Source organism: Ascaphus truei, chromosome 1 (genome assembly GCF_040206685.1).
Source record: "Ascaphus truei isolate aAscTru1 chromosome 1, aAscTru1.hap1, whole genome shotgun sequence".
Lineage (NCBI taxonomy): Eukaryota > Metazoa > Chordata > Amphibia > Anura > Ascaphidae > Ascaphus > Ascaphus truei.
In genome coordinates this window covers 388,570,113-388,586,224 of record NC_134483.1, presented here as the reverse complement: position 1 = coordinate 388,586,224, position 16,112 = coordinate 388,570,113, and the positions used below count along the sequence as shown (strand labels likewise).

Sequence of the window (16,112 nt, the reverse complement as noted above, 5' to 3'; positions counted from 1 at the left end):
AAATTCATGTTCCTCCAGAATTCCCAGTCTTCTACCATCCTCCAATAGGGCTTGAAGTTCTTTTTTATAAAGTATTGTGGGATTAGACTTCAATTTCTGATATGTTATTGTATCGCCCAAAATTTTATTTGATTCTTGCATATAATATTCATGATCCATAATCACAACACCCCCCCCCCCTTATCTGCTGGTTTAATCACAATTGTTTTATCTGATGTTAATCCTTCTAGCGCTATTTTTTCTTCTTTAGTCAGGTTATGATGCTGCCTGTCCTTATTATTACATAAAGATTCCAAATCCTTTGTTACTAATTGAAAGAATACCTCAAGATAATTCCCCTTGGCAAATTTGGGAAAAAATTGTGATTGAGGCTTAAATTTCGAATGAACAAAGTTTGGGGTACTAGTATTGGGAATTATTGAATTAGTATTTTTATTTTTATCTTCCCAATTTCTAGACTCCACATCTTTATTCATAAAGAATCTTTTTAGGGTTAATGTTCTTAAAAATTTATGTGTATCTACATAAAGACCAAATTTATTTGGTCCAATGGTGGGAGCAAATGTAAGTCCCTTACTGATCACTTTATTTTCACAATCCGTTAAAAAAAAATTTGCTCAAATTAAAAATATTTTTAGTATTTATTGTATTTTTCTTGCCTTTCCGTAATCTCCCCCCTCGTCTCCCTCTGACATGCGTCTTTTGTTTCTTTGAACAAGACCTGGTTTCGGAATTGTTAGGGGGTGAAATGGGTTCCTGGTTTCCCAGGAACTCATGCACCCCCCTTGTGCCAAAAAAGAAGAAGAAGATGAGGGAGAGGGTGAATCAATTGATTGGCCCATTTTTGATTTTCCCTTCCCAGAGGATTCCATAATATCTTTAATCTCCAGATGTTTAGTTTTTTCTTTAGATTTCCCCCCAGTAGATGGATGTTTAATATAATTTTTCTTGACTAATACCTGTGGTAAGAAACCTGCATGGTTTTTGGGGTAATACTCTATAAATCTCCCTCTATATGAGGTGTCCATAGTGGAAGTAGTTATGGGATTTTTATCCCCAGATGGGTCAGGGCTAGTTGGTGATTTTTTGCCATTTTTTGAACCTTTGTTCCAGGTCCTTTCTATTCCTTTGGCATAGTCATCCTGATCCCTTCTGAATTTTTGTAATTTAATTTCAATTACTTCCTTTTTAAATTTATCAATATTTTTTTGTATTTTTTGGTCTCGCTCATTATAGTCTTTAATGTTTTCAAGGGATCCTAGTTCTAAACGTAGATCTTCTATTTCCTTATCTAGTTTTATTAAATGCTTTTCTTGTTGTGACTTAATAATTTTAATTAAATTGAAAGAACATTCGTCTTGTGCACTATTCCATTTTAGTAAAAAATCCTCGTCACTTAAGTCCATAGATGGATTTTTTTGGACCCTCAGTCCTCTTGGGATTATTTTGTATTCTACATATTTCTTGAGAAACAGTAGATCTATCCATTTTTTAGTATCCTTAATCATTGTACGTTCTAATTTAATACAAGTGGCATTTATCTGCTCTTGGTCTTCTTTGAACGAAAGGTTGGCATCCTTAAAGTATGTGTCTAAATTGAGATGTCTGTTACTCCTATTTTGAAATATATTGGAGCTAGCCATTAAATCTAGAAATAAAGTGCAATTTCAAAAAACTGAATCTATTAGGAGCAGCCTTGATAATATAGAGAAAGTGCATACAAAAGGAAACTTATCAAATTGTGGCGCTCTAAATATTCAGATATAAATCATATAAAGTGAAAAAATTAATAAACAGTTATACTTATGTAAACATATAGGGAGATGCAGCTGTGACCCGGTTGAGGTTTGCTCGGTCAATCCTCTTGATATGAAATGGCGATGAAGTCTCCGGGAAGCGCAATATATGTAAAAAGAATAAAATAGTGATAGTGCAATATTGTTAAGATAAAGTTAGTGAACTGAAATAGTGATGACACTGCTCTCTAAATATATACTCACAAACGTGTGAGGTTTTGCAGGCACATAAAGGTATCTTTTAAGGCGTTCACTCAGTCACCAGGAGATGCAGAAATCAATGTTTCCCCGTGTATATGGACTCCCAGGAACCTTATTTAAAAGATACAACTGGACATAGTGCAGACCGTATGTATAATTTATCAAAAGTAAATAAAACAAGTTACACTCACATTGTTTCAAATACAGGTAAGCATTTTAGATCTCAATGGATCTCTCCGGCCGGGTGGATGGTATCTCCGCTTCCCCTCTCTCGTGGCGTGCGTTCCACCGGTGCGTTCCAAACACCGGAAGTGATGTCATCCGCCGCGTCCACTTCCTGGGGTTCCAGCCGTCTCAGGGATAGAGCGTCACTCTACGCGTTTCACCACATAGGTTTCATCAGGAGTGACATTCTATTGCTTAGTGGGGATATATATACCCTCAATTCTATTCTCATTGGTTGGTAGTTCACCTGATTCTATTCACGTTAATCATAGATATTTAAGGCTATAGTGAGAATGAAACGAGACTATCTCTGTAAAGCATATGTTCTGTAATCATCTATTGACAATATTAAAGTGCAAGTAACAGACAATTGATACAATTAATTATAAAACATACATTTTTATACACTTGGTTTAAAATACATAGATTTATTTTGTCCTCAGACCACATTTAACAATAAAATTTTAAAATGGTTATAAAATCAATTTAGAGAGTCTATGTTAACTCCTAAGGTAAAATCTAGTGGAGATGACAACTTAAAAGTACCCTTCATTACCCAATATAATAGGGATGCATACAAAATAAATAACATACTGAATAACCACTGGTCGATTCTAAAGAATGATCCCATCATAGGTACCTCTTTACCTGATAGAGTCCAAATGGTGTATAAAAAAGCACCAAATATAAAGAAATTAATAGCACCTAGCGCTTTGAGGGGTTCCCCAAATATAAAAAACCCCACGTAAATAAACTATTATGATTTCAATTCAGTAGAGGTTGAGTGCTTACCTGAGGGACTTCTTTTATCGTCTATACATGTTCTACCCTATACCCCTCTAGTACGTATTAATTCAGTATCAGCAGAGCGGGGACCTTCCTCTTTATTTACTTGTACACATTGTTTGTAGCCCTAATAGCATTTTTCTATTTTGTGTATTGGGGTATTTTGCCCCCTAGATGATAACAGATTGAGATCAATTGTGACGTTTCATTCAAATTTGATCTTTAAGCGTTCCCCAGTTATGTTATTCAACCACCCCAGCGGTTGGATCCTGAAAATCTTACAAAAAAAGTCTCTAGTGAGAACATGTGTGACGAGAAATATCATTAGTGTTATCCGATTTCAGCTGGATAAACACGTTTGTCCGAGGTCACAGAGTGCTGGAGGCTGAAGCATAACTACAAGGGATAGCTGTGCCAAGTCATATCACATTGGTCTATGGCAGTGACGAGCTTAAAAAGCTGAAATAGCGGCCAAAATAAAACAGCACATACAGACGCACAGCTCCAACGTGAAAACATTGACGCACAGTGCCGGCACTGTTCAGAGGACCACCCTAACCCCAACTTTTCTCCCCCCTCCACCCCGCCCCCTTTGGGCCTAATTGAATAAGCCACTTAAGACCGAATCTTTTTTTTCTTTAAGGTGGTGTGACCCGGATGACCGTCTCGCTGGTGGTTATAGTATTTGAGCTGACTGGGGGACTGGAATACATTGTCCCCCTCATGGCTGCAGTGATGACCAGCAAGTGGGTGGGAGATGCCTTTGGGAGGGAAGGCATCTACGAGTCGCATATACGCCTCAATGGATATCCCTTTTTGGACGCCAAGGAGGAATTCACACACACAACTCTGGCTCGTGATGTGATGAGGCCAAGGAGGAATGACCCACCCCTGGCAGTGCTGACCCAAGATAACATGACTGTAGATGACATTGAAAGTTTGATCAATGACACCAGCTTCAATGGCTTTCCTGTCATTATGTCTAAAGAGTCTCAACGACTTGTTGGATTTGCGCTGAGACGAGATTTGACCCTTGCAATAGGTAAGTTACAAGTTCCGAGCATGCTACGCCAAACTTCCAAGTAGCTTCCAAACTTCACAGATTTCTTGTGTAAGATTCCAGCTGCCCAACTATGTAAACAAAGTAAAGCAATACTTTGGGTAAAAAATAAGAAATAAAGTTGTAGCAGAGATTGGGATTTTTTATTTTTTTACTATTTTTTTTTATTTGGTTTGTATTTGTACGCCCGTATGTGCTTTTTTCGAACAGGGACAAATATTGCAATATTACTAATAAAAACAAAAATCAAATGTACAATTTGCTTTTTAGGGCAACCAACTTGGATGTGGACAGGTTTAAGAACAGGAGCATTTGTGAGTTGTAAACATTAGCAAAGTGCTTAAGAAACCGATTTACTATGGGTATTTTTTCCCATTCATTACATTTTTCAAAGGAATACAAGCGTTAAGAATAATAAAGACATTAACAAATATTTTTATACTTGTTTACCGAAGATCGGTATAATCCCTACTCCGCAAAACGTTTCACATACAGAACATTTTTTTGCTTTTGTTAAATAGAATCATATACTGTAGTAGTATTTTCTGTAGCTTTGAGTGTAAAGTTTCAGTATCTGTATAAATTGAATAGGTATCGCTTCTTGTCAAGAACACTGGATGTAAGCATACAGATGTAGCCCTCTTAACTTTCTTCTGCGGTCAGATTCCTGGAAGAAACCCACCACTACAAAGCTTTGCCGCAAGGAAATCTGCCGATAGATTAAAATGTAATCGCTGTGGCTGTCACTTCCCCAGGACCCATGGGAGAAAGCTGTATTAGCTACTTATGTTTATGTTTGACTAATGATGGCACCATAATTACTTTGCAAACAAGACAGGGCAAAGATAAAAATGTAGCTGGGCCTTTGAGACCTGGTAAACTGCCTTATTACCAAATGACTTTAGATAAAGATGTTATAAACCCAGTGAAGCTCCTTTTCAAGAACAAATATAACATGTTTGCAAGTGTAGTTTGTATGTGAGTGATTACAGTCTTATACTAATCTCTTGTACAGATAAAGACGAAATACATATTAATGGATGACATGGATATTCTTTAACATTCACAATTTCTGTCTGTGGGTAGGTTTACTGGCTATACAGTTCTTTAACCCAGGCTGTGCTGAAAAGCCGTGTAATACGGTAGGCATAAGCTTATAGGGGACCATGTTTAAATGGACAAAAGGTGACACTGTGCTCATTTGCATGTCATTACCCAGAATCCCTTGCTGCAGTGGAAGCACCGTATACTAGGAGATAATAGTGAAAGGCAGGGTTGTAGACCTGTCTGAGACATGTGAATGTGCTCATAAGAGGTATTTTTTTAAATGTATTTGCTGTTTGCGTTCTTTTAAAGAAGATTGTTATATAAACATAAGATGTGATTTATGTCTTGCGTACACTACCTAATTAGAGGGGGAAAGAGTTAAGATTTTGTTTTTTTTTAAATCAAAGACATTCTGTGTACCATGCCAAGGGAAGGGTGTAACATTTTATCCAGTGTTGAACGAAAATCTCCTACCTACTGCTTTATCAACCAGCTGGTTAGTTTTACTTTGCTAGAAAGTTTTACATGATTCATTGCTTAGATTGAAACCAAAATATGCTTTTTTTTATTCCCCCCCCCCCCCCCCCCTTAGAAAATGCAAGAAAAAAGCAGGAGGGTATTGTTGGCAGCTCGCGGGTGTGCTTTGCTCAGCACACACCTTCCCTCCCTGCAGAAAGTCCTCGCCCACTTAAGCTTCGCAGCATCCTGGACATGAGTCCTTTCACAGTGACCGACCACACGCCAATGGAAATAGTGGTGGACATATTTCGCAAGCTGGGGCTCAGGCAGTGCCTTGTGACGCACAATGGGTGAGTCAGTAACCCGCTGATCCTTTCCTGTTTGACGTAACACTGCTATGGGCTGTGGTATGGTGACTGGGTTAATCCTTTCGCTGCTTCAACATTGAAAGGCTTATCAGCCACTCCTCATCCCAATCGTAATGGGAGCACTTTTTTCAGCGGTTTCTTTATTCGAACCCTAAAAAGGATACATCATTTTATTGTGTTATAGCACTGACCACATTTACAATCCTGCATATAGCAGGGCCCGAAGCATAGGAATATAAAATAACCCACAGCTCCATTTGTTCGGGGATTTCCCCCCCCCCCCCCCTCCCCAACCAGGCAAGATTTTTGGTATAATTAATTACATACAAAAAACGTATGTACATTTGACATATGGATGAAATATTGGTTGAATATGTCCACAAAATTGACCGACCGGTTGTGCTGAAGGCAGAATTAAGATCCATTGTTTCATAAAAGTATTCAGAACATAGAGAAAGACGATAGATGCATCTTAAAATGAAATCCTGGAATCCCGAGTCCGAATACTACAGATGTCTCTAATGAGATTTTGGAACAATAGTTAAAAGTACAGACTAAAGAAAAAAAATCTGTTTGATTTAATTTAACCTTTTACTGGAGTGATCCAGGCACACTACTAAGCATATCAGACTTCTCGGTAGTAGTCAATTCATTGGGCCAAAGCATCCAACATTTTCATTTATTTTCTTGCTAAGTTATATTGGCAACCAAAACTCAACTCGAGTCTGTTTCGGATACCGTATTTTCACATGTTTAAGCCACAAATAAGAGATTGTAAAATAATCAGACTTGTAATCAGACTTGTAATCAGACCTGGACAAGTCATAAAATGTAAACGTTTAAAAGAACCAGGAGCTAAAGATTGGCTGCAGGAATAAAGGATATTTACAGGGCAAATATGTACTTTCCACACATTTTACAATGCATAGTAGTATCACACTTCTGAAATATTCCCTGCAACTTTCCCCAGAATGTTAAAGCAGCAGTGCCACCTACTCGGTCATTTCAGACAAATTACCAAGGAAACAGTGTCCAGATTTGGGAAGGATAACCTGGACATGTATTACCATACGACCCATGAGGCTTTATTTATACTATACATAATAACCTGATGCACACAAGGGGATCAGAGCGAGAGAATCAAGAAGTGGATGTACATTGACAAATATGGTATAATTGATCTAAAAATAGGCCAAGTAAATGGCATTGCTGCCTTAAAACCAGGAAGCACAGTAATACTTTAGTTCTTGTAGGTGAATTATTAACTTGCTACTCATATCAATTAGCAGAAAGTCAGTCCCACATGACTTGTCCCCTTAACCTCTCACTGACTGACTGTCTGCTAACTATGAGCCTTCCCTAAACCTAGCTTTGTTACTGAGCTTTTTTGCTTTCCTTATGCACATTGAGAGTCTGTCACTAACAAAATGTGCCACATTTGCCTCCCTTTGCATGCATTATGCTAGGTATAATAAATAAACTCCTGCACAATCCATAAAACAAGCCACATTCAATGTATTTGTACATAAGACTGTTAATTGTGAGTTTGAATAGCTCCTCTACATGCATTAATAGTTGGAAATGAGAATCCTTTCATTGGTAACATGCTAGCAGTTGACTAATGTTGACTCGTTGCCATTAGAGGTATCATGTAAACAATAAGTTGTAAGTTGGCCCTATGGTAAAGAATGAGTTTATAAATATTTTGAGTTAGTGAAGTTCAGGATCAAGTTCACAACATGCAGACACACCAGTGTGACTTCTTGTGAGCTTTGTAAGGGTAACTAGTGTTTCAGTGTGACAACCACCTCATCACAATTTTCTTCAACTGGGTCAAATACCTAGAAGTCATGCCTCACCCCCTGAGGCAGGATTCCCTTGTGAATGTCTTCACTGCTAAGCTATACACTCCTGGCAGACCATGCTCATATTTATGCTTCTTTTGGGAGCAATCCACCCTAACTAACTATATATATATATATCTATATATCTATATATTTATATCTTTTTTAACATAAACACAGGATTGGAGCTGGGGAGACCTTCAGCGCTGAACTGCACTTTCAGTTCCTGGGGACCCCCTTGGTTCCCGAGATACTAACTGGTGAATTTTTCGGTATTACTTCCTCGTTTCTAAAGGGGATTTAAATGGCCATCCAATAGGAAGCCACAATTAAAGTTGCAGATTCCTATTGGCCTAAGCCATTTTGTTTCAACTGAGGGAGATTTAAACCCGTTTACTTCGCCAGAGAGTTCCTGTGGCTGAAAATAGTGATGTTTGGCGCAGGACGGATCCAACGGTTCTTATTCTGTTAAAAAAAAATCTATATATATCTTCTTTGTCTCCTTGAAGAAGGCTCCTGCAATACATTGACTTGCACCATGTTACAGGTTCATCCTGCAGCAACAGGTTTACACCATCTTTATAAAAACCCTAACTACAACAGTCTTGGAAGGGCAGAAGATGATGTTTATGTGAAGGGATACATGACAAACTTTAAAAAATAAACCGAACATGTGTATATTACTCTGTTCATCTGGGTAACGATAAAATAGGGAAAACTGTCCCATAAGATATTTCACATAGTATTTCATTCAAAGTACTATAAAGTTGTCAGTCATTTCTGTAGCTAACAAGAGATTTTGATTAGCGTTATTTTTTTCAATTATTATTTGCTTAATTCATGTTTGTTTTAACACCTTCATTCCAGAGTGTTTTATTTATTTTTTAAACATTGATGCAATGCAGCACTTGCTGTTCCATGCTAGCATCACCATTAGCAGTCCACGTATCTCCTGCCCGTGTGATTGTGCATTTCCTTTTTGCACTCCTCTCCAGGTAGGACATATCTAAAGTACTGTATAGACATAACGATCAGGAATGAAGGGGCTAAAACCCACTGTCTGTGTCTACCATTTCACTCATTCGCCCATAACACTGTCATTGGTTCATTCTTATTTTTGTGTTCTCCATTTTTTTTGTTCAAACGCAGTTATTAGCATAACATGATCTGTTTCAGGACTGTCTTGGGGATCATCACAAAGAAGAACATATTAGAACATCTCGATCATCTAAAGCAGCACGTGGAACCCTTGGTGATTAGACAAACCAGCTTTAACCTATAGACACCTTTTAGAGGGCAGGAAGCATGAAACTTGTGAACTGTTCAGAGTCGTCACCAAGCCAACTGAACAGCGACATCTCCTGCCATTAAAAAAAATGCATTCCAAACAGATCAAAAACTGTGCTCATATATAGCAAGGAGGCTACAGGCTCTTCAACCTCTTCAGTGGTGATGGGGTTAAAGAGTTTCTTACAAATGCAATAACGCTACATACAGTATATACTAAAAAGTTTGGCAGGAGGATAAATGGTCCTTACCATTTTATCTTTTCACCGGTTGTGATACGTTTTATTAAAGCAACATAAAAGTTGGTAAGAGTTGTTCTTCAGGCACAAGCTTTCCTGACCATGTGTGACCGCAAAATTCTTGGATGCTAGTATATAAACTCACTAGATTCTATTTCCTGTGCTAATCCACTAACCCACTGAAAAGCTATGGCAAATCTTGTACCTCTAGTTTATTCCCAATAACAGCTTTTGGGCATACTGTATATCTGCTCTTCCTCGAGTGGTCTTAATAGCTCATGTGCAATAACGTCTTTGAATCATTTTGATGTTGGCTCAATAAGAGGTATCACACAGCTTGCATAGTTATGTTTCCATTGAGCCAATATGACAAATATAGGTGCTAACATTCTTTGAAACATAAGAAAAATACACGGTTTATGCACAAATGTAGAAAAGTCTTGTTTAGGGTATTGGCCCATGACTGATCCATAACACCTTGTATTGTATTTTTGTACCAATACATTTTCTCTGTGCCATGCCTCCGTGCAAGTCCCAGGCTGCGCCTTTCAAAGGTGAGCCAAACATTTTCCCTTGTAGCACAGTGCCATGTTAGGTTGTGCCATGTATGTTCTGGACCATACATGTGCCTTTGGCTGGTTTGTGACATTTTTGGGAGGGAGCATGGGTAGTGTTACCATTTTTTTGCACATATATGTACAGTGCTGGGAATAGCTTTCAAAAAAAATGATATGGACAATGCATTTGAAATGTAACAGCGTGTGTAATATGTACTGCTGTGAGGCATTGTTATGGCGTATGCATCTGGTGGCTCTATAAGTAAACAGTTAAAGTAAGTTGGTGCCTGCGAAAGGCTAGTTAAGTAAAGTCTATATATCACAAAGCATTGTATTAAACTTAATGCATCAAAAGTCGCATTAACTCCTTCAAACCTGACCGTTTTTAACCTTTGTGCTCCCCTTGAGGCCATGAATGCTAAATTAAAAAAAAAAGGGGGGGGGGGGGCGAGGGTAGAAACATATCCTTAGGTATGTAAGAGACATACATTAGGTAGAACAAAATAAAGTTGAATTATCTTAAGTTTGATTGCTAAGTGATCAACAACCTTATTGTTGTGCTAAACTTTATTACTATATTTTATACGAGTGATGGCTCTCAGGGGTAAGGAAATGAATGTTAGCCCAGGCGCTCGGTCTCAATTATGTTCCATGAAAAACAGAAAGCCTTTTAAATTGTATTTCCACAATGTGTGTGCAGTAGCTTGTCCTATATTATGGCTGTTAAAACATTCATCCCACATCTATCTGCTTTGGCAAAAAAACCTTGCTTATTGCATTTTATGCTAATATTTCACAAGAATTTCATGCCTCCTCTCAAAAAAATCAAAGTACTAACCAGAGTAACAAGGGCACCTGCTCAATTTGTTCCACTTTGTGATATTATCCTGGTTATAATTTATGCTATGGGGATGGGTGGATTTTTAAGTATCCTGTTTATACAAATACAGGTATTTCTAATGTCCCAGTATTCCTATTTTTGCCTTGGAAGATCTGATTTATGCAACTACACAAAAATAAATTCAGCTTTTTTTTTTTATATATATAAAAGAAATACAGATGTCATTAAAGTACCACAAATGTCTCTTTTATATGTATTCGGGGACAGAAATTCCAAAATGTATTAGAATGTTTTTACATTTCGGAATATATATTTACCCATCCCTAATACCCACGTCTACAATCCATTTTTGGGGGGTGGGTGTTTTATGAGAACACAGGTTTGTCATTTTGGTGACAGTTTCTATGGCTAAAAATATTAGTGCTCTTGTTAAACTTCAGAAGAGCTGTCACAGATATCCAAATTTCATCTAAGAAAGAGGGACATTGAGAGAAAAAAAACAGTGACCTCCGATTGCTTAGTATCTTATGCTAAACAAACCATAATTCAAAAACAGGATAAATATCACACTTTATTCACATCTTGGTCTCTTCTTTCTGTAAATACCCATCCTTTTCTTTCCTTCATTTCTTGTTGGCGCACAATCAAAACGTCATCTTCAAGTTGAAATGTAATACAGTAAAGAAACAGACGAAGCTTGATTTTATGTTTTTCATCACTGGATTATTTGGAGACTGTAACATGTTTCATTGGACCAAAGTGAAAGTTTCATAGATTTGCACGTTCTTTCAACATCGCACACTCTTCTCTTTGTAGCAGGTCCATTATCATGTCTGAAAAAGAGACTTAATCACAAAAAAATCCATGTATAAATGTATATGTTGGTCCAATAAGATATCCCAGCCTGCAAAGAATTCAATTTTCTTTAAGATCAGTATGACATGTAAATATCATGGTTTTCCACAATCTATGACCATCAGTTTGGCGCTTTGGAGAACCTTTGTTTTGAAACACTGGAAGTTCCAAACAATGATTCTGTTAGTGACCTTTTCATTTGAGAAATTCTTTGCTGCTGAAAGGACTTTCGGCATTTCACCAGCAAACACATTAACAAAAAAAATGTCAGATAATTGGTGGTGGCCGGCTTCTCTGTCAACAAAAATGGTCCAGCTAGCAGTAAAGCAAAGTCTCTCAGGCTTCTGTTAGCCGTGAGTTTTTGGATTGATGCTGAGCCTGTTTTTTTTTTTTTTTCTTCTCAGGCGCCTCCTTGGCATTATCACAAAAAAAGATATCCTCCGTCATATGGCCCAAATGGCAAACCACGACCCAGGAGGAATATTGTTCAACTGAATGACATCTCCGAGGAAGAGCGGGAGGAAACCGAAGAGGAGACCTTCTTATTGAACACAATACCCTGACCTGGTGGTGTTTTGGTGGACTGGAGACAATAGGATGAGTTTTTTTGCAGCATTCTTGCTACCAGTGCATCACTTCAGAAAAAGATGCAGAGCCCTTTGTCAGCTACGTGATAATGTCATCTACTGCTCTGTACAAGACACAAGTTGCCATGATAGCGCAATATAACAGCCTTACCGCATAGAAGTGAACTAGCCAATGGCAAGTCTGTTACAGGAGTGTTTACGACTCATTTTTTTTTCTTTATCCCTATTGTATGCTGGGATTACACTGAATTTGAGCCATCTTTATTCAAGAGTTGCTACCCTTTTTATCATTGGAAGAAGTAATATGGTATGCTATCAATTGTCTGATTAATACACTTCACTTTTGTACATTCCAGAACAGATTTAATTTCTCTTATCTTTATCCCCCCCCCTTCCTACAAGCCCCCATTAGATGAATTAAGGAGAAATGTAGAGCAGTAATGTCTCATATTGAGATATACTGTGATTTCTTTAGCAACAACAAACACACGAATGTGTTTTATTGTGCCATACAACATTTAGCTTGGTACAAATATGCTGCAAAAACCGCTAATTCCTACAGGGGAAATAAGTCTGTAAAAACGTGTTCAGCTCAGAAACATACAAAAAAGTATCAGCTTCAAATAATTCAGTTGTATTCTGTTAAATGGTGTGGGGTGTTTTATGCAATTTTATTTTTGTATTGCTGGAACCCATTAATATACTGATGTTTTGCAGTGTTAAGACTTGCTAGATAGATTTTCAACAAATTGACCCTCTAAGGACAAAGAGCCACTTCAGTGGCACAAGTTGCACATGATCTGTAATGGAAATCCTGAGCTTTTTCATTTCTTTGCAATGCTGCATCTGGCCTTAATGGCAATAAGGCACTCCAGGAGTTTGGAAACTATCACCTTATGAACAGTTATGGGGAAATCATGAAACAGCAAAAAAAAATTCAACGAGCCTAGATAGCTTTCACTGTGTAATTTGTGTTATACGTGTGTGTGTGTGTATATATATGTATGTGAATACATACATACATACATACATAACACTGGGATGTGGGGTTCGTCTTTATTTATTTTTTTACACATTCTACTTGAAATTAAAATCCGTCATCTCATTTTCAGGGAAAAGGATAAACCCACTGCTAACACTAAAGTGGAGATGAGATTTTTAACTTGCACTAAATGTGAATCTCAAATCAATGTGTGTGTATGTGTATATATATATATATATATATATATATATATATATATATATATATATATATATATAATGTGTATATATATATATAATATATATATTTCATATATATATATATATATATTTCATATAGTCGGGGTAAGTTTCAAATCTATTTCGTAAAATTACTTGTAATTAATCTGTTTACTTTGTGAATCTGTTTAACGCTACAATTAGGAATTTTTTTAAGGTGGGCAAAATTGGCTAACGTGCTTTAAAAAAATATTTTTGTTGTCCTCGATTTATAAAGTAATTATATTCTAAAACAGATTGCACCAGAGGTCTTTATTAACCTTTTTGTTTAATAAGCACCATGGACACACATGCCCTGTATGACGATCTATGTTTTTAACTGATTTATCACTAATCACTTGATTTCAGTTTGATTGGGTCTTTAAACATGATTTTGATGTGTCGGGGGCACAGTTAAACAAACCTTCCAACTTGACCGCATGATACACGGATCATATGTAGAATTAAAGCAGAAACCTAAACCTCTGTAAAAGAGTTCAACATCTAATCACTTGTGTAACAAGGAGGACGCTTGTTTAACTGTTACTAAGTTATGAGGGTGGTCATTCTGACTATCAACCAAAAAAAACATCAATGGAGTTTTTGGGACTTAAATGGCCCGAACTGCCGCTTCAGACTATATTCAACAAGCCCAATTAAGGATTATTCTGATAAGACCGAGTGATTTTCTGGAAATCTTTTAACAACGGTTGGACCAGAGTATAAACCAGTTTTTTAAGATCAGCTAACTCCTGTTATCGCTTCAAATGTGTACAATGCACAAAGAAGCAGCTAGATGTTGCCGCTTGGACAGAGTAGTCGGTTCTGCCACTAGAAATTGCCTTACTTTATAGTGATAAAACATATGGTTGCTTCTTTCTAACCACTTGTGTTGTGTTGCTTTTTCATATGGCGGAGTAGGAAATTAGGTTCTGAAATATGTAGTGTGAAAACCAGAGTGGCTACTGATGACTTTCCCGCATTCTAAATTCTTTCAGTACATGTAGAAAGTCCTCTTAACATATTGTGGAAAACTTCATTTATATCAAATAAAGAAGCACCTTTAAATACTGCCTGCAATATACCAGTGATCAGTGCTTACATGGTAAATTAATTAATACTTAGAAATCACATCATCTATTCTTCTAGCCAAAATGCAAAGGAATGGTAAAATAGCCAAGTTGTTAAAAGCAGCCTTGCTGGTTAATACAATGTAAAAAAATTATATATATATATATATATGTGTGTGTATATATATATATGTGTGTGTGTATATATATATATATATGTGTGTATATATATATGTATATATATATATATATATATATATGTATATATATGTATATATATGTATATGTATGTATGTATGTGTCGACAAATCACCAAAAAAATCTACTCGCAACCTAGTACCACACGTGTGCTGCTTGAGCCAATAGGAGCTCGCCACAATGTTAAATCCAATCGCCCGGGGCGTGCAAATGTATAGGTTTGTCGAACACTGTTTTATATATATATATATATATATATATATATATATACAAACGATTCTGAGATTTGGTTTATATCATTATCAGTGATCTTTTCCGACTGATAAGTACTATAAATGTACCATTTATTGGTTTTCAAATCCTAATCCCATGCTTGCATGCAACCTGTCCGGCTTTCTAAAATGTTCCTATTAGAATGTGAAAAGCATAGCAGAATGTACAAAGCTCCTTTCTTGTGTGAGCAAATATGGAAGGAGGTATTGTGGGCAAGGTGTTGGTTCTAGATGACTTCCTGGCGTTTTACATGCGACCTACAACTTTGAAGAATTACTTTTGCCAGCTAAACATTTTCCAGCGCAAAGCTGTATAACATCAAATATAGACACCATTTATTTTGATGAAACCTGCAATACTGCTTTAAAAATGGCTGTGTGCAGAGCAATGTACTGTAGTTCTGAGCTACAGGTACAGCGTGAGGTCAAACATACACACTAGTTAACATTGTCAGAGCCGTGTTAATCAGAAGATAGGCAGATAACTTTAAATAGGTCCCTTTTACTGTGCAATGTTCATGCACCTTCCAAATGTCCGCTGCACTAATCTGTCTACAAATAAGAAAAGTATGACTGTAAAGTCAATGACTTTTAATGGAAGCTATAATGTATAAACAGCATATACTGTTTTCTGATTCAATACTGGGCAGAACCTTAATGATACAGTACCTAATAAGATACTCTGAAAGGGGTGTTGGCATCTCATTTTATACATAAGTCCCTTTATGGGTTCATGAATGCATAATTCTTTAATCAGTGGATGTTGACTAGAACTGTATTTAATATTGATCTAAATGTCTATTTATACTAGTATGGTAGAGCTGCATATCAGTACAGTACAACATTCTGATGACTAATGTTTGAATATACAGATATTAAAGTAATGTATGATGAAGTTGGTGTTTGACTTTTCTTTACAAAATCTAGTTTCAAAACACGGAAATCTGATGTCTATATATTTTATTTTATTTTTGTGAACGAAATGTGCAAATGATCCTGAAATACGTCAAGAGATTCTCAAAATTGTATGTTTTTTTTAATGCTGAGATTTAAATTATAATGCATGGTTTTTTTTTTAATTTTTTTTTTTTAATTCCCTTAATTCTATTATAAATTATTGAAAGATTAAGACATTGGGATCATGCTCAGGTGAACACCATTTTTAATGGGCTACATGGTTC

At 36.7% G+C, this 16,112-nt stretch overlaps 1 protein-coding gene across 7 annotated transcripts in view; it reads left to right on the top strand.

Annotated features, from left to right (window-relative positions):
- CLCN3 (chloride voltage-gated channel 3) overlaps positions 1-15,826 on the top strand; it is a 92,157-nt gene extending 76,331 nt beyond the window's left edge. For 5 of the 7 annotated variants that reach the window (XM_075611579.1, XM_075611554.1, XM_075611571.1 and 2 more), the window contains 4 exons: positions 3,652-4,050; positions 5,708-5,924; positions 8,963-9,038; positions 11,970-15,826. In XM_075611579.1, coding sequence (XP_075467694.1) covers positions 3,652-4,050; positions 5,708-5,924; positions 8,963-9,038; positions 11,970-12,128 — 851 coding nt within the window. In that variant the 3' untranslated portion in view covers positions 12,129-15,826. The remainder of the gene's footprint in view (positions 1-3,651; positions 4,051-5,707; positions 5,925-8,962; positions 9,039-11,969) is intronic. The other 2 variants (XM_075611597.1, XM_075611607.1) reach the window with 1 other exon arrangement.
- Positions 15,827-16,112: the final 286 nt, after the last annotated feature.